Source organism: Biomphalaria glabrata, chromosome 10 (assembly GCF_947242115.1).
Source record: "Biomphalaria glabrata chromosome 10, xgBioGlab47.1, whole genome shotgun sequence".
In the NCBI taxonomy this organism is placed as follows: Eukaryota; Metazoa; Mollusca; class Gastropoda; family Planorbidae; genus Biomphalaria; species Biomphalaria glabrata.
In genome coordinates, this window is record NC_074720.1 from 9920850 (window position 1) to 9944130 (window position 23281).

Genomic DNA, 23281 nt, shown 5'->3' on the forward strand with positions numbered 1-23281 from the left:
TACAAAGAGAAAAAGATGGAGAGGCAGAAAGAGAAAAAAAAAAAGGGGGGGGGAGAAAAACAAGGAGAACCTTTTCCTTGATACCCAATCATGTGACTTTAAAAGAGATACAAGCAGAGCAAACCAAGCAAGAACGATAGAACGAATCAAACGAAATAATTAATTACCAGTAGTTAATTGACTGTTTGCTTTTTAATTAACTAATGTATTGTCTTCGCCAATAAATAGATGTTGGAGAAATAACATGTACTATCTTCTTACCAGACAGACAAACGACAGACAGAGTGAGTCGATATAAGCTTTGTAAACACAAAAAAAGCCCACTTCAATGGAACTGACCACCCACTAGAAACTTCATTATTCGCTGTATACATACGTTATCTTGTGAATGGCCAAGAACAGAACCAACGATTCTTTGCTACTTTTTTTTTTTTTTGGGAAAAGAAAAATTAGAATTTATTTTTGTTTTTTTTTTGTACCAGTCTAGATTATTGTACCATATTTATATATTGTCCTTCGATATTCTAGATTACAGCGACATTTCAATGACAAAATAAAGTTTTGAACGACAAACTTAGATATGGGTTGAAATAAAGACCTTGGTATAGGTCAAACTGACCCAATCGATGGAGTGCGAATCAATGTCGTAACGCCCAGAGCCTGTATGTATTTAAGGCTATTAAAACTGTCAAACACCTGCCATGGCTACAGTGTTGTGGCTTCTTTAATTTGAGAGCAAACTTTAATTCTTCAGAACCTTTTTTTAAAATTATATTAGCTCCGATTGTCGCCCCCATAACTGATTCAGATTTTAGAAATACTTGTTTTTTTTTTATTCATGCTAATAGCTTACTCTCAAGGTTGAAAACATAATGGTCAAAACTTGAAAGCACAAGTCCCCATAGTGGTGAGCGTGGTCAAGAGGCCAAGTACGCTTTAACTTGGCTTGTCTTGGCTACCTATGAAGGGGGCTCGAGGTTCGATACCCGTCTCGGGCAGAGTTGTGTTTATTGATACCCCTCCCCCCCCCACCACAAAAGAGATTGGACCATAGTGCTCTGAGCATGCTATAAGCATGAAAGTAGCGCTATATAAAAGCCATAATTTTTTTATTATTTATTTTGGAATGGAGTGAATAAAAAAAAGGACATGATTAAAAATTGACATATTAATATGGATTGAATTAGAAGGCAATGAAAAAGCTGACATACTGGCCAAAGATAGAAGAACAAACAAATGAAAATCTCTACCCAGAAGAAAATGACAGAGTGTAGACTCACAACCGGACACAAGAGAAAGAGACAACATATGCTCCGGAAGAGTCGGGACGAACGAAACTTGACCTTGTGTAGCATTACCAGAGAATGCTGACCATGTCCTTCAAAGCTGCATACAAGATTCTGACCCCTAAAACCCTCCTATAGCAGCAAAACTATACGGAGAACTGCCTGATCTGGAAACCACTGAGCGGCTCACTTCAGATATAGGATTACTCCTAGATGAAAAGTTAAAATGAAGAAGAAGAATGGAAATCAGAAGCATGGAAGTTCCAGACAGGAATGCTATTGTCATGGGTTTGACTGAGACCATTCGTCACAGAAGGCCTGAACACTGACCTGCAACGTTCCTCGTTTTGAGATATTTCTATAAGCTTCATTAGAATGGATTTACCTGTGATTGGGATTTGAGTTTTTCTAGGCGTTTAAGGGTTCAATACCTAGTCGAAAATATCCCAGTGAATAATGCCATCAAATCTTTGGTTTAGAGTTTAGGTCGTCTCAGATTAGTTCTTAATGACATCAAACAACAAACAGGTCGAGTAGAAAATAATTGGAATTATCAGATCGGATAAACTTGCTATTAGCGAAGAAATTATTTTAATCGCATAAAACTTGTATCTTTCTTATGGACCCCCTATCGTTGTCTCGCGGACCTCTGGGGTACGCCTACCACCGTTTGAGAACCACTGTACTAAGGTATAGTTAAACACCTGCCTTGAGCCAAACATAATGACATGTATAATGACATTGTTAAAGAAAATAACGAAATTAAATTCTTATTTCAAATTTACTTTAGCTTAAAAAGTTTGAAGATTTTGGCGATAGATTTAATCCCATTTAGAATCGATCAGTAAAATCAAAACTCTTTTCAACTAAAATTGATTTTGTTGTATGTCTATCTATAGACGCCCTGACTCTCACCACCTTCTTCCCCCTTCCCTCGCGTGTTACTCATTTGTCCCAAACCTGGTTGCTAAATTGGTCGTTAGCCAAAAAAAAAAAAAAAAGTTAGCTACCTTTTTGACGTCTAGTAGATGTCGAGTATAACAGTAGGGTGTCAGGCGTAGGTAGTGCAGCTGTCATACTCACACTAGATTTCTGTTCAAACACCACTTCACAGAGAGAGGTGTCGACTTGAACTTCGCAGCTCCTACATTACAATTTAGCTTGCTTCGAACCTGACAGACTAGTTCGTTGTTAAAAGCAAACATAAACACATACACACACATATAGCCAATTTAATAAACCTTTTTTTTTTGTCGACAATTTTTTCTCGTAATAAGTGACTTTCTTTTATTTCGATAATCATGAAAGTAGACATATAGTCTTTTGAAGTTCAAGAAACGGTATTTTAATAGGCCATCTTTAATGTCTATTCATTTCCATGTACTATACAGGTGTTTTTTTTCTGCTAAATTTTTGTTATAAAAATACTTTTAATACAAAATTAAGTAAAATATTTTGGTGTTTTACATCACATTTGGTTCAAATATGTATATAGCAAAACAAACTCACAGAGTCTAGGTTTGAAATCTGGATAGATTTTTCAGACAATTGCAAATGATACAATTTGTGAAAACATTTTTTTTTGGTGGGAGACGTTTGTTTTGGTAGTTGATGAAATTAAATTCTTTTTTTTTCGTTGACTTGTTAATATGATTATATTCTTGTTCTAGTCTAGGTAATATATTTATGTTTAGAACTTCATATTAGAGTAAGCAAGAGAAATTGAGATAGATAGATAGATAGATAGATAGATAGATAGATAGATAGATAGATAGATAGATAGATAGATAGATAGATAGAAAGATAGATATATAAATAGATAGATAGATATATAAATAGATAGATAGATAGATAGATAGATAGATAGATAGATAGATACATAGATAGATAGATAGATAGATAGATAGATAGATAGATAGATAGATAGATAGATAGATAGATAGATAGAGAAAGAGTGAGAGATAGATAGATAGGTTATGACCCACGAAAGTCAATGGACTAATGTTCCTGTTATGACCCACGAAAGTCAATGGACTAATGTTCCTGTTGTGACCAATGAAAGTCAATTGACTAATGTTCCTGTTGTGACCCATGAAAGTCAATTGACTAATGTTCCTGTTGTAACCCATGAAAGTCAATTGACTAATGTTCCTGTTGTGACCCACAAAAGACAATGGAGTAATGTTCCTGTTGTGACCAATGAAAGTCAATGGACTAATGTTCCTGTTGTGACCCACGAAAGTCAATGGACTAATGTTCCTGTTATGACCCACGAAAGTCAATGGACTAATGTTCCTGTTATGACCCACGAAAGTCAATGGACTAATGTTCCTGTTATGACCCATGAAAGTCAATGGACTAATGTTCCTGTTGTGACCCACGAAAGTCAATGGACTAATGTTTCTGTTATGACCCACGAAAGTCAATGGACTAATGTTCCTGTTATGACCCACGAAAGTCAATGGACTAATGTTCCTGTTATGACCCACGAAAGTCAATGGACTAATGTTTCTGTTATGACCCACGAAAGTCAATGGACTAATGTTCCTGTTATGACCCACGAAAGTCAATGGACTAATGTTCCTGTTATGACCCACGAAAGTCAATGGACTAATGTTCCTGTTATGACCCACGAAAGTCAATGGACTAATGTTCCTGTTATGACCCATGAAAATCAATGGACTAATGTTCCTGTTGTGACCAATGAAAGTCAATTGACTAATGTTCCTGTTGTGACCCATGAAAGTCAATTGACTAATGTTCCTGTTGTGACCCACGAAAGTCAATGGACTAATGTTCCTGTTGTGACCCACGAAAGTCAATGGACTAATGTTCCTGTTATGACCCACGAAAGTCAATGGACTAATGTTCCTGTTTATGACCCACGAAAGTCAATGGACTAATGTTCCTGTTGTGACCCATGAAAATAAATTGATTAATGTTCCTGTTGTGACCCACAAAAGTCAATGGACTAATGTTCCTGTTGTGACCAATGAAAGTCAATTGACTAATGTTCCTGTTGTGACCCATGAAAGTCAATTGACTAATGTTCCTGTTGTGACCCACGAAAGTCAATGGACTAAAGTTCCTGTTGTGACCCACGAAAGTCAATGGACTAATGTTCCTGTTATGACCCACGAAAGTCAATGGACTAATGTTCCTGTTATGACCCACGAAAGTCAATGGACTAATGTTCCTGTTATGACCCACGAAAGTCAATGGACTAATGTTCCTGTTGTGACCCATGAAAGTCAATTGACTAATGTTCCTGTTGTGACCCATGAAAGTCAATTGACTAATGTTCCTATTGTGACCCATGAAAGTCAATTGACTAATGTTCCTGTTGTGACCCACAAAAGTCAATCGACTAATGTTCCTGTTGTGACCAATGAAAGTCAATGGACTAATGTTCCTGTTGTGACCCACGAAAGTCAATGGACTAATGTTCCTGTTATGACCCACGAAAGTCAATGGACTAATGTTCCTGTTATGACCCACGAAAGTCAATGGACTAATGTTCCTGTTATGACCAATGAAAGTCAATGGACTAATGTTCCTGTTGTGACCCACGAAAGTCAATGGACTAATGTTTCTGTTATGACCCACGAAAGTCAATGGACTAATGTTCCTGTTATGACCCACGAAAGTCAATGGACTAATGTTCCTGTTATGACCCACGAAAGTAAATGGACTAATGTTCCTGTTATGACCCACGAAAGACAATGGACTAATGTTCCTGTTATGACCCATGAAAATCAATCGACTAATGTTCCTGTTGTGACCAATGAAAGTCAATTGACTAATGTTCCTGTTGTGACCCATGAAAGTCAATTGACTAATGTTCCTGTTGTGACCCACGAAATTCAATGGACTAATGTTCCTGTTGTGACCCACGAAAGTCAATGGACTAATGTTCCTGTTATGACCCACGAAAGTCAATGGACTAATGTTCCTGTTATGACCCACGAAAGTCAATGGACTAATGTTCCTGTTGTGACCAATGAAAGTCAATTGACTAATGTTCCTGTTGTGACCCACAAAAGTCAATTTACTAATGTTTCTGTTGTGACCTATGAAAATAAATTGACTAATGTTCCTTTGTGACCCACAAAAGTCAATTGACTAATGTTTCTGTTGTGACCCATGAAAATAAATTGACTAATGTTCCTTTGTGACCCACAAAAGTCAATTGACTAATGTTCCTGTTGTAACCCACAAAAGTCAATGGACTAATGTTCCTGTTGTGACCCACGAAAGTCAATGGACTAATGTTCCTGTTATGACCCACGAAAGTCAATGGACTAATGTTCCTGTTATGACCCACGAAAGTCAATGGACTAATGTTCCTGTTGTGACCAATGAAAGTCAATTGACTAATGTTCCTTTTGTGACCCACAAAAGTCAATTGACTAATGTTCCTGTTGTGACCCACAAAAGTCAATGGACTAATGTTCCTGTTGTGACCAATGAAAGTCAATTGACTAATGTTCCTGTTGTGACCAATGAAAGTCAATTGACTAATGTTCCTGTTGTGACCCACAAAAGTCAATTGACAAATGTTTCTGTTGTGACCCATGAAAATCAATTGACTAATGTTCCTTTTGTGACCCACAAAAGTCAATTGACTAATGTTCCTGTTGTGACCCACAAAAGTCAATGGACTAATGTTCCTGTTGTGATCAATGAAAGTCAATTGACTAAAGTTCCTGTTGTGACCCACAAAAGTCAATGGACTAATGTTCCTGTTATGACCCACAAAAGTCAATGGACTAATGTTCCTGTTGTGACCAATGAAAGTCAATTGACTAATGTTCCTGTTGTGACCCACAAAAGTCAATGGACTAATGTTCCTGTTGTGACCCACGAAAGTCAATGGACTAATGTTCCTGTTATGACCCACGAAAGTCAATGGACTAATGTTCCTGTTATGACCCACGAAAGTCAATGGACTAATGTTCCTGTTGTGACCAATGAAAGTCAATTGACTAATGTTCCTGTTGTGACCCACAAAAGTCAATTGACTAATGTTTCTGTTGTGACCCATGAAAATAAATTGACTAATGTTCCTTTGTGACCCACAAAAGTCAATTGACTAATGTTTCTGTTGTGACCCATGAAAATAAATTGACTAATGTTCCTTTGTGACCCACAAAAGTCAATCGACTAATGTTCCTGTTGTGACCCACAAAAGTCAATGGACTAATGTTCCTGTTGTGACCAATGAAAGTCAATTGACTAATGTTCCTGTTGTGACCCATGAAAGTCAATTGACTAATGTTCCTGTTGTGACCCACGAAAGTCAATGGACTAATGTTCCTGTTGTGACCCACGAAAGTCAATGGACTAATGTTCCTGTTATGACCCACGAAAGTCAATGGACTAATGTTCCTGTTATGACCCACGAAAGTCAATGGACTAATGTTCCTGTTGTGACCAATGAAAGTCAATTGACTAATGTTCCTTTTGTGACCCACAAAAGTCAATTGACTAATGTTCCTGTTGTGACCCACAAAAGTCAATGGACTAATGTTCCTGTTGTGACCAATGAAAGTCAATTGACTAATGTTCCTGTTGTGACCCACAAAAGTCAATGGACTAATGTTCCTCTTTTGACCCATGAAAGTCAATGGACTAATGTTTCTGTTATGACCCACGAAATTCAATGGACTAATGTTCCTGTTGTGACCCATGAAAGTCAATTGACTTATGTTCCTGTTGTGACCCATGAAAGTCATTTGACTAATGTTCCTGTTATGACCAACGAAAGTCAATGGACTAATGTTCCTGTTGTGACCCATGAAAGTCAATGGACTAATGTTCCTGTTGTGACCCATGAAAGTCAATGGACTAATGTTCCTGTTGTGACCCATGAAAGTCAATGGACTAATGTTTCTGTTGTGACCCATGAAAGTCAATGGACTAATGTTCCTGTTGTGACCCACGAAAGTCAATGGACTAATGTTCCTGTTGTGACCCACGAAAGTCAATTGACTAATGTTCCTGTTGTGACCCACAAAAGTCAATGGACTAATGTTCCTGTTATGACCCATGAAAGTCAATGGACTAATGTTCCTGTTATGACCCACGAAAGTCAATGGACTAATGTTCCTGTTGTGACCCATGAAAGTCAATTGACTTATGTTCCTGTTATGACCCATTAAAGTCAATGGACTAATGTTCCTGTTATGACCCACGAAAGTCAATGGACTAATGTTCCTGTTGTGACCCATGAAAGTCAATTGACTTATGTTCCTGTTGTGACCCATGAAAGTCATTTGACTAATGTTCCTGTTATGACCAACGAAAGTCAATGGACTAATGTTCCATTTGTGACCCACAAAAGTCAATGGACTAATGTTCCTGTTGTGACCAATGAAAGTCAATTGACTAATGTTCCTGTTGTGACCCACAAAAGTCAATGGACTAATGTTCCTCTTTTGACCCATGAAAGTCAATGGACTAATGTTTCTGTTATGACCCACGAAATTCAATGGACTAATGTTCCTGTTGTGACCCATGAAAGTCAATTGACTTATGTTCCTGTTGTGACCCATGAAAGTCATTTGACTAATGTTCCTGTTATGACCAACGAAAGTCAATGGACTAATGTTCCTGTTGTGACCCATGAAAGTCAATGGACTAATGTTCCTGTTGTGACCCATGAAAGTCAATGGACTAATGTTCCTGTTGTGACCCATGAAAGTCAATGGACTAATGTTTCTGTTGTGACCCATGAAAGTCAATGGACTAATGTTCCTGTTGTGACCCACGAAAGTCAATGGACTAATGTTCCTGTTGTGACTAACGAAAGTCAATTGACTAATGTTCCTGTTGTGACCCACAAAAGTCAATGGACTAATGTTCCTGTTATGACCCATGAAAGTCAATGGACTAATGTTCCTGTTATGACCCACGAAAGTCAATGGACTAATGTTCCTGTTGTGACCCATGAAAGTCAATTGACTTATGTTCCTGTTATGACCCATGAAAGTCAATGGACTAATGTTCCTGTTATGACCCACGAAAGTCAATGGACTAATGTTCCTGTTGTGACCCATGAAAGTCAATTGACTTATGTTCCTGTTGTGACCCATGAAAGTCATTTGACTAATGTTCCTGTTATGACCAACGAAAGTCAATGGACTAATGTTCCATTTGTGACCCATGAAAGTCAATGGACTAATGTTCCTGTTGTGACCCATGAAAGTCAATGGACTAATGTTCTTGTTGTGACCCATGAAAGTCAATGGACTAATGTTCCTGTTGTGACCCATGAAAGTCAATGGACTAATGTTCCTGTTGTGACCCACGAAAGTCAATGGACTAATGTTCCTGTTGTGACCCACGAAAGTCAATTGACTTATGTTCCTGTTGTGACCCATGAAAGTCATTTGACTAATGTTCCTGTTATGACCAACGAAAGTCAATGGACTAGTGTTCCTGTTGTGACCCATGAAAGTCAATGGACTAATGTTCCTGTTGTGACCCACGAAAGTCAATGGACTAATGTTCCTGTTGTGACCCACGAAAGTCAATGGACTAATGTTCCTGTTGTGACCCACGAAAGTCAATGGACTAATGTTCCTGTTGTGACCCACGAAAGTCAATGGACTAATGTTCCTGTTGTGACCCATGAAAGTCAATGGACTAATGTTTCTGTTATGACCCATGAAATTCAATGGACTAATGTTCCTGTTATTTTATTTAAATATTGTGTTTCGTTTTGTTCTATAACAGATCTTCAGACCCCCCCCCTCCCCTTCTTTCCCTTGTAACACATTTGTATACCCCCCCTTTCTCCACTCCTTAGCTGTCACGTGATATCCGAACGTTCCATTTTTTTTTAAGAAATAAAATACTATAGCTCTCTGTGGCACACACACACACACATACATGCACACACTTTAGAGACGGGCTTTGTTTGTTAAGTAACTAACGAGTTCATTGACTTTAAAATACTTCCTTGTTTTTCAAGAAATTTGTTCTCTTTCTGAAGGCAAAACTGCTTAGAAATCTTTTGGCAGCATCGCTCAAAATTTGTCAAGCAAGTATTTAAAAAAAAAATTCAGATCCAGTTTAAAGTCAGCCGTGATACTTGACACAACAGTGCAAATAGATTTCTAAACACAGACGTAGTTGAATCGTGAGATATGAAACAAATCTTTCATTAAAGCTATTCATTTTGGACCCCCAGAATTAAAAACATACCTGCTTTGGTAAAAGGCTTCCTTAGATGCTGATCGTTCCACGACTTTTGAATGGTGTAATATTACATAGGGGAGATTATTACAAAATTCTTTCATCTACCGTACTTGATTACAGTATACATTATTCCATTATACATAATTTCTGTATACAGTATTCCAGTATACATTATTCCAGTATACATTGTTTCAGTATGCATTATTACAGTATACAATATTCCAGTATACATTATTCCATTATACATTATTTCAGTATACAGTATTCCATTATACATCATTACAGTATCAACTTTTTCCTTTACTTGTAGCTTATGGTCGCCTTTTAAATTTTTAAATTATATTGAGGTGTATACTCTTAATTAAGGTGTATAAGCCAACGTTGGTGGACGTCACTGAATAGAATGCTTTCTTTTAGACGTGTCTTGTACTTTAGATACAGTAGTTCAACATACTGAATGTTACGCGTCCAGGGAATATCTATTCACACTTATCTAAAGATCCTGTTAATAAACAGGAACTCCAAAAATTCTAACACTTCAATTTAAAAAATTAGGTTGATATAGAGATTTTAATTACAGCAATTTATAAAAAACAAAGAACTATAATTTACCTATAGTCTATATTAAACTATACGTTTATTTTAATAATAAAGTTGGGATAACTATAATAAATTAAAACAGCAAACAAAGAATTTTAACATCAAAATAATTTATTATTTTATTTAAGCGATGAAAGAAGCATAATATAAAATAAGTTTAATCATAAGAAATTTATATTCTTAAACTCAGTACAGGTTCTCTACTCTAAATTTAAAAAAAAAAAAAAAAGATGTATTCAGAATTGGACTAGACTTGCTACACGTACCCATGAACCTGAGTACGATATTCTGCCTCAACGTGGCACTCGGGTGGAAACGATTACTTGAGGAAGTGATTAAACTTAATTCTAAATGAACAGCAAAACAAAACTCCTTGTGGGAATGTCCAAGGGAATGCGAGAGCTTTCCCATAGCACGGTGGCGGAGTTGAAAGAGAGCTTCCACATCCCTGTCAGTAAACCATGGGCCGTTCCTTAAGGGACCGTTACAATAATTGCGAGTTCTGCACGGTTAGCTTGGTAAAACATAAGAAAATGGCGGGGGTTCCCGGTATACTCGTCCGGAGTGCCGGATATATCGGAAATAGCAATGTTTTACATAGACATTGACTTGGACCTCTTCCAGACAGAACGGTTTGTTCAAACAGGCTTACACGCCTAGAGTTCGAAGAGCCTTGGTTTAACTCCTTTGACAATCAAACGTACATATGAAATATAATAATGTAATCGATTTGGCATATATATTTTTTTTTAATTGTCATTGTCGATTACAAAACATGTCAAAGTTTCAAAGACATAGGAAACTAGTAGAAATAAGAATACTAAAACGAAAATTTCTTTGATTGTTTTTGACCAGAGCATGTTGTTGTTAGTCATTACTCGTAGCGCTGCGCACTAACGTTATGTTTACTGGAGAGTCTCGAAGTGATGGTTCAGTGGGCGTTAGGGTTAGGGTTTGGAACAAAATTCCCCCCCCCCCACTCAAAAGTTCTATATCCGCTCGTGAATGAAAGAGCTCAACAATTTCATATTGGTTGATGACTGTCGTTGACTTGTATCACAAAGCAGCTGGCAGACAATTAAAACCGCTGTATTATGTTTTAACTTTTAAAACTTCAAATAACTTGAATAACATCTTTGTGAACCATATAACTTACAGTATAGACACATTTAGCTGGAGATAAAATGAAATACATGGAGTATACTGTAGTAGAAATATAAAATGGTGTCTGAACAAAATCTAACTCACTACAAAAAACACGTCTTTTCTCTCTGGCAATCTGGAGTTGTCTGTCATCTACCCAAGACAGCTGACGCCAATGCCTCTTTTCTTGCATCATTCACGCTACTTAGGCAACAAGTCATCGATAACCTCTTCCCACCGTCACCATAGACATAGCCCACACACACACACACACACATACTCTAATGTAACATTCTCTTAACCTTCACCTTTCCCTTTTGCTGCTGAACCGTTAGGACTAGGGCCGGCCTTAGGGCTCTGCAACCTGTACGGCCGCAGTGCTCCCCGCACTTTCATAGGCCCTGCCTAACACTAGTTGTAAATTATTAAATTAAACCATTTTAACTTATAACAGGGCTCCGTGGCCTCCAGATTTTCAAGGAGCTCCTGGAGTATAAAAAAAAGTCTTGAAAAACTCCAGAAATTATTAAAATATCCTAAAAACTCATAAAAAATTGTCATTTTGGGGTGTCATTAAATAAGGAAAACGCCAATCCAAATCGCGTTTAAAAAAAACGGCATTGTCAATTTTCATTTTATAAAAATAATAAGGCGAATTTAAACCCAAACAGGAAGTTCAAATACTTAATTTACTGTAATAGTCAGTGGCATATAAATATAGATCTAAATCTATCTCGATCTCTTTAAAAAAAAAAAAAATCGATATTTTGCTAGTCGATAGTAAATTTAAAAGGCAGATGTGAATGTTTATCGGCTTTTGTTGGAAAACTCCCTTCTATTGTAGATGGCTCGTAATTTAATAGGACTGATTTTGCATTTAGTATAGTATGAATAAAATGCAATGACGAATTTATTTTAAAAAAATAATAATTTTCACTTATTATCCTTATCCCAACCCCGACTAGGCTACGCGCAATCTAATTCGCATAGGGCCCCGCAATCTGTAGGACCGGCCCTGGATATACTGTATGAGTTCGTGTAGTAATGCTGTGCGTAGTTATGAATGAATAGAATGCAAAGACAAATATTTTTTCCTATACAAAGTCTTAATTTTCACTTACTATCCGTATCCCAAACCAAACTGGGCCCCGCGAAATCCGTTTCGCATTGGGCCCACAATGGTTAAGTCCGGCCCTGCTATTTAGTCACGGGTGAATACAGAGAAGATTACTTGTTCTCTTTCCATGACTTCTTGGTCACAATGGTTAAGTCCGGCCCTGCTATTTTGTGACGGGTGAATACTACTTGTTCTCCCCCCACCCTCTTTTATGTGTAGGGTAATTCTAGTGATCTTTCCTTTACTTCTTGCGTGTTCAAATTCTTTAGCAAGGACGAGAATTATATATGTAGATTATAAACAAACAAAAAGTTTAAGAAAATTTTTTATTCTAACTGGGTATCGAACCCGAAATTTTACATCGTCAGATGCGTGAAATTATGTACATACTAATTCAGACAGCAGTGATTATTTATTGATATTATCATTATATAGACATCTAGATCGAATACCAGACTTTTTATTTAAAACTTTTAATCTAGAAGTTTCAACTAGATCAGAAATGAGAAGCTGTAGAGATAACATGTAAACAAAATGTGTACCATACAGACAGAGAGACAGACAGACGAAATGTGCTGAGATAATCTTTGTAAAACGAAAACTTTCCCGTGTATTTCAGCCCTTTTCCTCTCGCGAAATGTTCTAAAACTCCAAATCAAACACGTGCGGTGTGTCTAGCTTATGTTCTGCTGTGTGTCTAGCTCACGTTCGGCTGTGTGTCTAGCTCACTCTCTCACGTGCACCGTCATAATGTCCATAATGTTTGAGTTCCAATCGATCATGACACCTTCAGTGGAAGTACATCGCAATCTATGCTGCATTTGCAGCGCTTCTCAGAATATTGAATATACACGGGTCTAACTATTTTGTAATAGGCGGTAAAAGAGAGAAACTACGAATGTGTGTGTTTGGTGGATACTCACACTATACAACTGAATCATAGTCTAATGGCTAAATGTCTAAAGTATTAAGGGTATGTTTGTTTAGGTGACTAAAAAAACAGAAATATTTTTTGGAAATAAAATTTCAATTCTCTAATTAGAAATCATGACAGGATAGAACACACATTATTTACCCTCAAAAAAACGTAATTTTTAAATTAGATTTACAAAAGTACTCAACATGAAGTTTAAAACTTATTGACTGATTGACCTCGATATAAGCTTGGCTTTTTTCTCTTGTACGGGAAGTAAAGTGGAAACTATTCATTTCTAATTAACTCCCTTTCATTCTCCAATCTTCTGTTTAAAACTTGAAATTTCGTGAAACCAATAGATAAGTCAACATCCGTGCACACATCTCGTCAGACCTTGATGCCTACACTACGTGACGCCTGTAATGTAAAAAGAAATCTTTTGGCATTTTAAAAATATTTCATATACGCTTTACATGGGTCATAAAGACGTCTGGAAAAAAAAAGTCAAAACCTTATTGGCTTCTTTTGCGGGCTAGCATTGCATTGTTAACCACATTTGAACTAAGATGAAATGCTACGTGTCAAGATCTTACAACATTAAAAACTCAATCAAGGCACAACAGAAAATGCTGCAGGAAGATATCACTTATAATATACTCACAGATGAAAGTTAAGTGTTAACGACGTGCTGAAATGGTATAAAGTTCCCAAATAATCATCAGTTGTGCCCCGAAGAATTTTTTGAAAAATTAAAGAAAAACAACTTAAAATACAAATATGCTATTGTAAAAGTTTTATTTTAGGGGTTAAAAAGATGAAAACTGTTAAATTTTATTTTTGGTCTAATATTATTGTTTGAATTTTGGTTTTCTAACACAACTGAATTCCGCTTCTATAGTTTCAGAATCCTTCTGAGTTTTTACCTGGTCTGGAATCATAAGGCATACGATTAAACATTACCTGCAAAGTGTGCAGTGTTTCCGATGTTTACATAGTTAACGTCCAAATCAGATAAGAACATTTCAAAAAGTGGAATTCTACCAAAACAAAAAGTAAGAGAGAGAACTCTTGGCTTCTGCTTTAACGTCAGGCTTAAACGAAAGTGCTTTAAAAAAAAAAAGGCGCCAAAATCTATTTTGAGAATGTTGTAAGACAATTAGTTTTCTAGCCACGACTTCGACATTGAGTTTCTTAGTGTTTTATTCAAACATTGGGATTGGTCATGAGAGGCAGGTAAGGAAAGTGACATGGAATGTTTTCCTTAAGAGCAATAACAAGTATGCGTCAGTGGCGCCCTAGGATGAGGATGTAGTGTCGGAGAAACAAACTAACAGAGTCTAGGTTCGAAATCTGGATTAATTTTTTCTTACAACTAAAAGTAATACAATTTTTTTTTTTTGTTGGGGGGGGGGAGTTTGTTTTGGTTGTTGATAAAATAGAATTCTTTTCCTCGTTGTATTGTTAATATGAATATTTACTTGTTCTTGTCTAGGTATACATTGATATATTTAGAACATGACAGCATGATAATAGAGTTTAGAAGAGAGAAAGAGATAGATAGATAGATAGATAGATAGATAGATAGATAGATAGATAGATAGATAGATAGAAAGATAGATAGACAGATAGACAGACAGACAGATAGATAGATAGATAGATAGATAGATAGATAGATAGATAGATAGATAGATAGATAAATAGACAGACAGATAGATAGATAGATAGATAGATAGATAGATAGATAGATAGATAGATAGATAGATAGATAGATAGATAAATAGATAGATAGATAGATAGATAGATAGATAGATAGATAGATAAATAGATAGATAGAGAGATAGATAGACAGACAGACAGACAGACAGACAGACAGACAGATAGATAGATAGATAGATAGATAGATAGATAGATAGATAGATAGATAGATAGATAGATAGATAGATAGATAGATAGATAAAGGAAAATAATAATGCATGGAACCAGAACCAAGTGTCCATGGTATGTTTTGTATACATCAAGGAATAATACTTTCATCCTTATCTTATCTTTTCTTCTTAGGCTATTGATTTTTAAAAAAGCAAAAAAAAAAAAAGCACACTTTAAAAATAAAATTTTAAAAAGGAAAGCACCGCACAATCACTGCGGTATCTCTTCAAATCGCTATGTTTATTTCCTCTTTTTCTACAGAAAACAAAATTAATAAATTACAACTACTTGATTGATTTATGGGATATATTTTTTTTTATATAAATAATGTCTTCGACAAAAAATAATTGCTAGAAATTTCAACTTTTTACGAGAAGGGGGTAGCGTGAGAAAAACGTGAAAAAGAATCCATTTACACAGACAGACATACAAACAGACAAAGTGAGTTTAAATGAGCACTGTTGTAAAAAAAAACACCTTAAATTTAGTATCCAATAAAAAAAAATAATAAAAAATTTAATTTAACTTATTAAATTGGTAACAGAACCCACGTGAACAAAATAGATCAGGACACGTCAGATGGGCCAGTTCATTCATTTCCTTTCTGCTCGTGTCATATTCAAAATCTTCTTCACGTGTGTATTGATATGTCTTTGTTGTGCCTATAACATTGTATTTTACTCTGTGGCATACCTTTGACGGTCTCTCCAAACTGTGAGCTCCCATCCAATGCGTCGAAATGTAATTTTTTTTTAATTTTAAGGAAGCTAACTTGAGCAGTCGATTGTATTAAACAAGAAATGTAAAGGGTGGGGGGGGGGAGATATATTTTAAAAATATTTTGAACTGAGTGAGTGCGACCAAGAATGTCCAGATGTGGGATGTTAGCAAACACTTCAGGATAAAGGCATTGACAGAAGGGGGGAAACTTTGTGGTAACGTAGGAAGGGGGTGGGGGAGAAAGATGTCCTTTTACTTGATCGAACCACACCGCCCCTCTCCCCCATCCCTCTTGACTACCTGAAGAAACAGGACATCTATAATGAGTAAGTTTAAACACACACACACACACAACGTGCTTCATCCGTAGCGAAAGGGGAAAGGAAAGTGTTTGTGTGGGGATGTATGTTTTGCGGGGATGTGTGTGAAGTGATTGTGTGTATGTGTCATGGTGAGGGTGAGCTTCAGACATATAAAAAGTGAATCTTATCGTAGAGATAGTAGCCTCCCACTGGATCAATGCTACGGTGAAACACGAACTTGACGAGGTCGCCAACTTCAAAACTAAAAAAGTTGTTTATTTCTGGTGAGCTGGTTTTAGGAAGAAGTGTCAATTAGGTGATTTGTTTTTTTAAATTGAGCCTTTTACGACTTCATTATTTCATTGTTAGAAATGGATTTGAAAAAAAAAAATTGTAAACACTAATTTAATCATCATATAAACCATTTTATATATTATTTTTTTATGTTTTAAAATACTAGGTATCGAAACGCAAATGAAACAAAAAAGTAATTTTAGTTTTAGTTTTAGAATCAACTAGCGGCATGGAAAACTATTTCTGTTTTAATGTCTTTAATAAATGTAATGAAGTCCTACAATCTAGACTAAACTATAAAATATTATATTATTGAAAAACTATGTCTAGAATTTACTTGTATTGCAACAAAATTTGGTTTTCATATGTTGATGCGATGATGAAAGCAGTGATACCAACTTTTGGGAAAAGTCTAGCTTGAATCTCAAAAGATCATAATTGGAAACTTATGTTCTACCGCGTTTCGCAAAGATATACAAATACATTTTATTCGTATAAAAATGTACCTCATTGGAGACATTCATAGTAAAGGTGTTTCATAGTAATTTGTTCTTTGTTTACAAATATAATTCAACAGTGCTAAAAAACAACAACACGTATCATTTGAAAGAAACTTTTTTTTGCATTGGCCCATGATATGCTTTTTTTTTTGTAAATAGTTTTTATATTACACATCTCTTAAGCTTAAATTATGCTCAGAGCCCAATAGTCCAATCTCTTTTGTGGACTAGTCGGGAACGGGGTATCTGAGAGAAGGTTTCCGTGCTGCCTTTAGGAGCTTAGAGAACACAACTCTGCTTAAGTCGGGATATGAACTCCAGCCTCCTTGTGGCCAAGCCGTAGCCTAGCGTTTTGTTTTTTTTTTTGGCCTCTCAGCTACACATCCCACACATCCTTTTCGGAAATGTTTATGGACTTTTGCCAATAAAAATTGCTGTGGAATATACTTTTTATTGTATAGTTAAATAAAAGTTCCATGCTATTTCTGATGCCTAACAGAGTTTTCTTTAAAAACATTTTTGCGTGTTTATGTTTATGGTTTAGTTTAAATAATGGGATTTCTTAATATGTACCTTTTGGTTCATCTACAGTTTTGTGGTGCCGTGTACGTTAAAAGGTTACTCTAGATAGATTACAGAAGGGAAAAACAAAAACAAAATAGGAGAAAGGAAAAAGAAAAACGTGATAATATATTTAGCTTCGAAATAGCCAAACAAAAAATGCTTTCTTAGTCAACATGAGCACTTTAGTATATTGCTACGTTTTGAACCAAGGGCTTTCAAGTTCAGTTTCCGGTGAATTGAGACTTAATTTCGTTTTGTAAATGTCTCTGACATATATATTTTTGTTGTAGAAGTAAACTAATCTTTCCCCTTCCCTTTGTTACACACAGACACATACAGAAGGCCTTAAGAATACTTTTACTGGCATCATTACACGATCAACATTTGCTTCATTGTTACATATACACTAAATATTAATTGACTTACAGAGAAAAGCAAATTAAGAGACTGTCCCTTTAGTTACATCTCCCTTCTCATCTGGGCAGAGTTACTATTGATTGATTCCTATGCGATTAAATCGCCCCCCCCCCCTTCCTCCTCACTCTCCTTCAAAGACCACACCTCCAATGTCAACATCCTCATCACCTACGGGATCGATCTCAAGGTTTAGTCTTTCCTTTGATTGTATAAGTCTTGAAGCGGTTCTCGCGTTGTGTTGTTTTTTCCCTTCAGAAGTTTCTGTTGTTACTGTGAAGTCATTTATTATCAGATAATTTTTTTACATTTCTTGGTTACGATTCTATATGTCCTTTAATACTAGAAGAAATACCCGGCATTGTTCTAAATAATTTCTAAAACTGATATTACAACAGATATTACAGATGTAACAATTTTTTATCAGGATCTCTAGGTTCTGAAGGCTTGCTAGTGATTTTTAAGCATTCCCGCGGCCTTCCAAAGATCTACGAAATATAGAAACCAAGTTTCATCAAAAATGAGTCAAACAGATATATTTCCATAAACTAACATAACGTTCTTTTTTAAATAAAGTTTGTACAAGTCTGAGAATAATACTTAATCTAATGTTTTTAATGATATGATTAGTAATAGATAACATACTATGGAGCTCTTCAATAATGTTCAGTATGAATAATTGTCTTTATTTAACCCTTTAAACGAGTGTGGTAGATTAGCCTCTAAATATTAGAATTGTAATTCCACTTTGTATGCATTCATTGTAAAATAGCTCAGCACTTTAAGGGTTAAGGCATGTATGCTGTATAATAAAGGAAGGTCCGCCCTCTCTGTTTCTCAATCTCTCTGTTTTTTCTCATATGCACGAAGTTGCCTTAATATATTGATTCTGTAGAAATATTAAAGGTCACTCTAATTAATAATTTGAGAATCTCCGTCGAAACGTCTATATTCGCGCATGGTCAGTTACAATCACAGCGGTTCTTAGTTAAAGTTCGTATGAGTCTTTGCAGTCTGTGATAGCTGTCATTTTATATTGAAACTATGTAGACAATTCTGGTACTAAAATAACTTTTTTGAAATGGTATCTGCCTCAGGATAAACACAAAAAAAATGTAAGGGTGTATGTGCTCTGAAATAATCTTTAGCCTTTTAACTCTGCCCACACCACATTATTATCGTTTTAAAGATAATCACAAGTATATGAACCTTTTCTGACTTGTAGCGAAGATCCTTTTTAGTATGTTCAGGGACTTGACAATGATTGTGAGATGAAATTTCTCCATCCCATAACGAAACATTTAAATTTGATTCGTTAATTTTCAGCAGTTGTTTTTCATATTTCAATCTTGTTTAGCGTCCCCCTTAAAGAAAAAGCCGGTAATATATTTGTGTTGTCCATCTGTCACGCAGTTCTCCTAAAAATTCTAGGGTAGCTACTGAATATCCAAATTCACCATTTTTAGGGCTAGCTCGAGGATTTAAATAATCAAGTTATTGCTTTCTCTTCATTCAACTTTACATTCAAAACCTTTCAATGAGACCGACAGAACCACGTGACATGAAGTATCCAATATTTGTGATTTAAACAAGATTCCATTTACACGGCAACTCAGTTCCAGCCTTGTGCAGACTCGAAATTATTTGTAACAATTATCAAATTTACATAAAGAATTTTTTAAATTATTTTCTGTAATAAAATCCTAACACTGTGGCTACCGTCGATCACAATGGATACATGATAACAGTCTCATTTTTAAATAAAGGTCTGGCTTTACATTTTTAAAGGTGGATCTATGTTTATATGTTTAAATGATAAATTAGAACTTAAGAGTGAAAACTAGTATTTCAAAATCGAAATTTGGAGACCAAAAAAAAAAAAAAAAAGAAAACACTGTTGCTATTACAATAAATAATAATGTAAGTATATAAAAACACACAAACTACATTACAAAATTATTTTAGAGTTATTTTATTTCTAATTTCACAGTTCCTTTTTTTGTTTTTGGTTTTGATATTTTTTTTTGGTTGTTTTTTTTTTTTTTTTTTTTTGTTTGTTTAACACTTCGTATGTTCCTTCTGAATTGAAGATAATTTACTTCCTAGTCCAAACCTCACATACGACGACGGGGGGGTGGCAGCGGGCAGGGTATGAACCCGGGACCATCAAGACGACCGAATTTTGAAGAAACGAAGGTCCTAAGTAGGGGCATGTTTATCTTAGCCAAAATAAATTTATATTGAACATAATTCGAAGGTTTATTATCAAAAATGGAATATTCGAATTTAGACGAACTTCCGAATAAATGAAATCAACATTTAGATTTTTTGATATATAAAATTGTTATTGATGATTTCAATGATAACGATGATTTCATATATATATATATATATATATATATATATATATATATATATATATATATATATATATATATATATAGTAAAGAAAGAATGTAGAACAAACGGAAATATATATTGAAAAGAAATCATAGACATCGTCAACGTTAATGACCTTTAACCTATCCAATGACTTATATTTATCCAAAAACAAATATTATAATTAACTGTTAACTTCCTTGACATTCCTTGAGTCTATTCTTCATCTACTATATGTTTGGTTTGTTTGTTTTTATTAAAGAATTCAAAAGAACATTTAAAAAAATAGGATCGTTCTAAGTGGTAACCATGACGACAAGGGCGATAACGCTTCTTCTGGCGACGCTGGCGGCTGCTGTTCCTGGAATTTTTTCACAAACTAGTAAGTAAAAGTTAAAATCTATTTTACCCAGGGGAGTATGCATGACTGGATCTAAGTTTTGGGGCCGCCACTTCTCTTTTCTAAAAGCGTTAAAAAATAGTTTAATATTTCTGGAGGCGCGGTGGCCAGTGGTAAAGAGATTGTCTTCCGAACCGGGGGGTCCAGGGTACATATCTTCGTGAAGAATGAGACTTTTCATTTATGGATCCATAGGGTGCCCACCCGCCTCTAATAGGTACCTGACATTAGTTGGGGAAAAGTAAAGACGGTTGGTCGTTGTGTTTGCCACATGACTCCCTCGTTAGCCGTGAGCCACAGAAACAGATGACCTATGGATCGCAAGGTCTGAAAGGGGGGATGTTACGTAACAAAGAAGATGACTGCAAAGTCAAATCCTCGCTTTAAAAATCCGGCCGCATACGTGGCATGGGTAAGTTTTGTCAGTTGCAGATAAGCTTGCTTCTTCTATCAGCTTTCTGTTGGTTCGGCGCTCTTTCACCATGGCCACTCTTCTTGCTTCAAATCTCGAGACTATCTTTGATAGACAGCAGCGGTCACAGGTTGGGCATCAGTAATCACCAGGTGCTGTTGCACTGTCACACTTCTTTCTACTTTCTACTTCTGCAATCCAGGACACTTCCTTTTAAGTTCACTCTCCATTTGAATCTATCTCCTATTCCCTAATCTATCTATCCCCTTTTTTTCCAATTTGTTCGTGTCGATTTTGAAGAGCTTTATGTCGCGTTTGCATACATCAGTATACCTTAAAAGTGAGTGGCCAGCGGCTCTCCTGCCTTCTTTTAAATCACCAAACAGAATGTTACGTTAGAACCGACCTTGTGGGATGTCTCTAGGCTTATAACATCCTAAAAAAAGACCTAAATGAAATATTTCGATGAGGTAACTTTATTCACACTCTCAATTTCATAACTGAATGTCTTAAAATAAAATCCAGTAAAAACTTGAGATCTAGATTTATGTTCTTCTCTAAAGAAAATGTTACCTGGGCATTGAAGTCATCTTTTTTTGTTTACCTGTTCAGAATGTTTAGGTAATCTTGACATTATCTTCGCTGTGGATGGATCTAACAGTATGGGGGAGGACAACTTCAACTTGCAGAAAACCTCTTTGGTCAACTTGGTCAACAAACTTGCGGTCAGTAGGGATGAGATCCACGTCGGCGTCATTCCCTTCAGCAGCAGTGTAGCGGCCAACCAGGTGATTCAGCTGACCGGAAACAAGACATCGCTGCTTGAAAGTGAGTTAGAACATAGACATTTTGTATATGACACATGCGCATTTAGTATATAACAACACGCAGACATTTTTTTTTACACTTTGGCATTTAGTTTAAAACACATACACATTTGGTACAAAACACATTTACATTTTGTAGATCTATATCCCACATAGACATTGCATAGATCTATATCCCACATAGACATTGTGTAGATCTATATCCAACATAGACATTGCATAGATCTATATCCCACATAGACATTGTGTAGATCTATATCCCACATAGACATTGTGTAGATCTATATCCCACATAGACATTGTGTAGATCTATATCCCACATAGACATTGCATAGATCTATATCCCACATAGACATTGTGTAGATCTATATCCCACATAGACATTGCATAGATCTATATCCCACATAGACATTGCATAGATCTATATCCCACATAGACATTGTGTAGATCTATATCCCACATAGACATTGCATAGATCTATATCCCACATAGACATTGCATAGATCTATATCCCACATAGACATTGTGTAGATCTATATCCCACATAGACATTGTGTAGATCTATATCCCACATAGACATTGCATAGATCTATATCCCACATAGACATTGTGTAGATCTATATCCCACATAGACATTGCATAGATCTATATCCCACATAGACATTGCATAGATCTATATCCCACATAGACATTGTGTAGATCTATATCCCACATAGACATTGCATAGATCTATATCCCACATAGACATTGCATAGATCTATATCCCACATAGACATTGTGTAGATCTATATCCCACATAGACATTGCATAGATCTATATCCCACATAGACATTGCATAGATCTATATCCCACATAGACATTGTATAGATCTATATCCCACATAGACATTGCATAGATCTATATCCCACATAGACATTGCATAGATCTATATCCCACATAGACATTGCATAGATCTATATCCCACATAGACATTGCATAGATCTATATCCCACATAGACATTGTGTAGATCTATATCCCACATAGACATTTTGTAGATCTATATCCCACATAGACATTGCATAGATCTATATCCCACATAGACATTGCATAGATCTATATCCCACATAGACATTGCATAGATCTATATCCCACATAGACATTGCATAGATCTATATCACACATATACATTGCATAGATCTATATCACACATAGACATTGCATAGATCTATATCACACATAGACATTGCATAGATCTATATCCCACATAGACATTGCATAGATCTATATCCCACATATACA

At 35.8% G+C, this 23281-nt stretch overlaps 4 protein-coding genes across 8 annotated transcripts in view; all 4 read left to right on the forward strand.

Moving 5' to 3' along the window:
- Positions 1-3262: 3262 nt before the first annotated feature.
- LOC129928751 (uncharacterized) lies at positions 3263-4189 on the forward strand. The gene has a single exon (XM_056044542.1). The coding sequence runs from the start codon at positions 3263-3265 to the stop codon at positions 4187-4189; it is 927 nt and encodes a 308-aa protein (XP_055900517.1).
- A 226-nt stretch (positions 4190-4415) lies between these two features.
- LOC129928752 (uncharacterized) lies at positions 4416-5390 on the forward strand. Its single transcript, XM_056044543.1, has one exon. The coding sequence runs from the start codon at positions 4416-4418 to the stop codon at positions 5388-5390; it is 975 nt and encodes a 324-aa protein (XP_055900518.1).
- A 175-nt stretch (positions 5391-5565) lies between these two features.
- Positions 5566-6360, forward strand: LOC129928753 (uncharacterized). Its single transcript, XM_056044544.1, has one exon. It carries the CDS (start codon positions 5566-5568, stop codon positions 6358-6360), a length of 795 nt encoding a protein of 264 aa, XP_055900519.1.
- Positions 6361-14386: 8026 nt separating this feature from the next.
- Positions 14387-23281, forward strand: part of LOC106054397 (collagen alpha-4(VI) chain-like) — a 39665-nt gene continuing 30770 nt past the window's right edge. Inside the window, exons 1-3 of one of the 5 annotated variants that reach the window (XM_056044378.1) lie at positions 14387-14497; positions 20626-20745; positions 21788-22003. In XM_056044378.1, the coding sequence (XP_055900353.1) occupies positions 20673-20745; positions 21788-22003 (289 nt within the window). In that variant the 5' untranslated portion in view covers positions 14387-14497; positions 20626-20672. The other 4 variants (XM_056044379.1, XM_056044377.1, XM_056044376.1 and 1 more) reach the window with 4 other exon arrangements.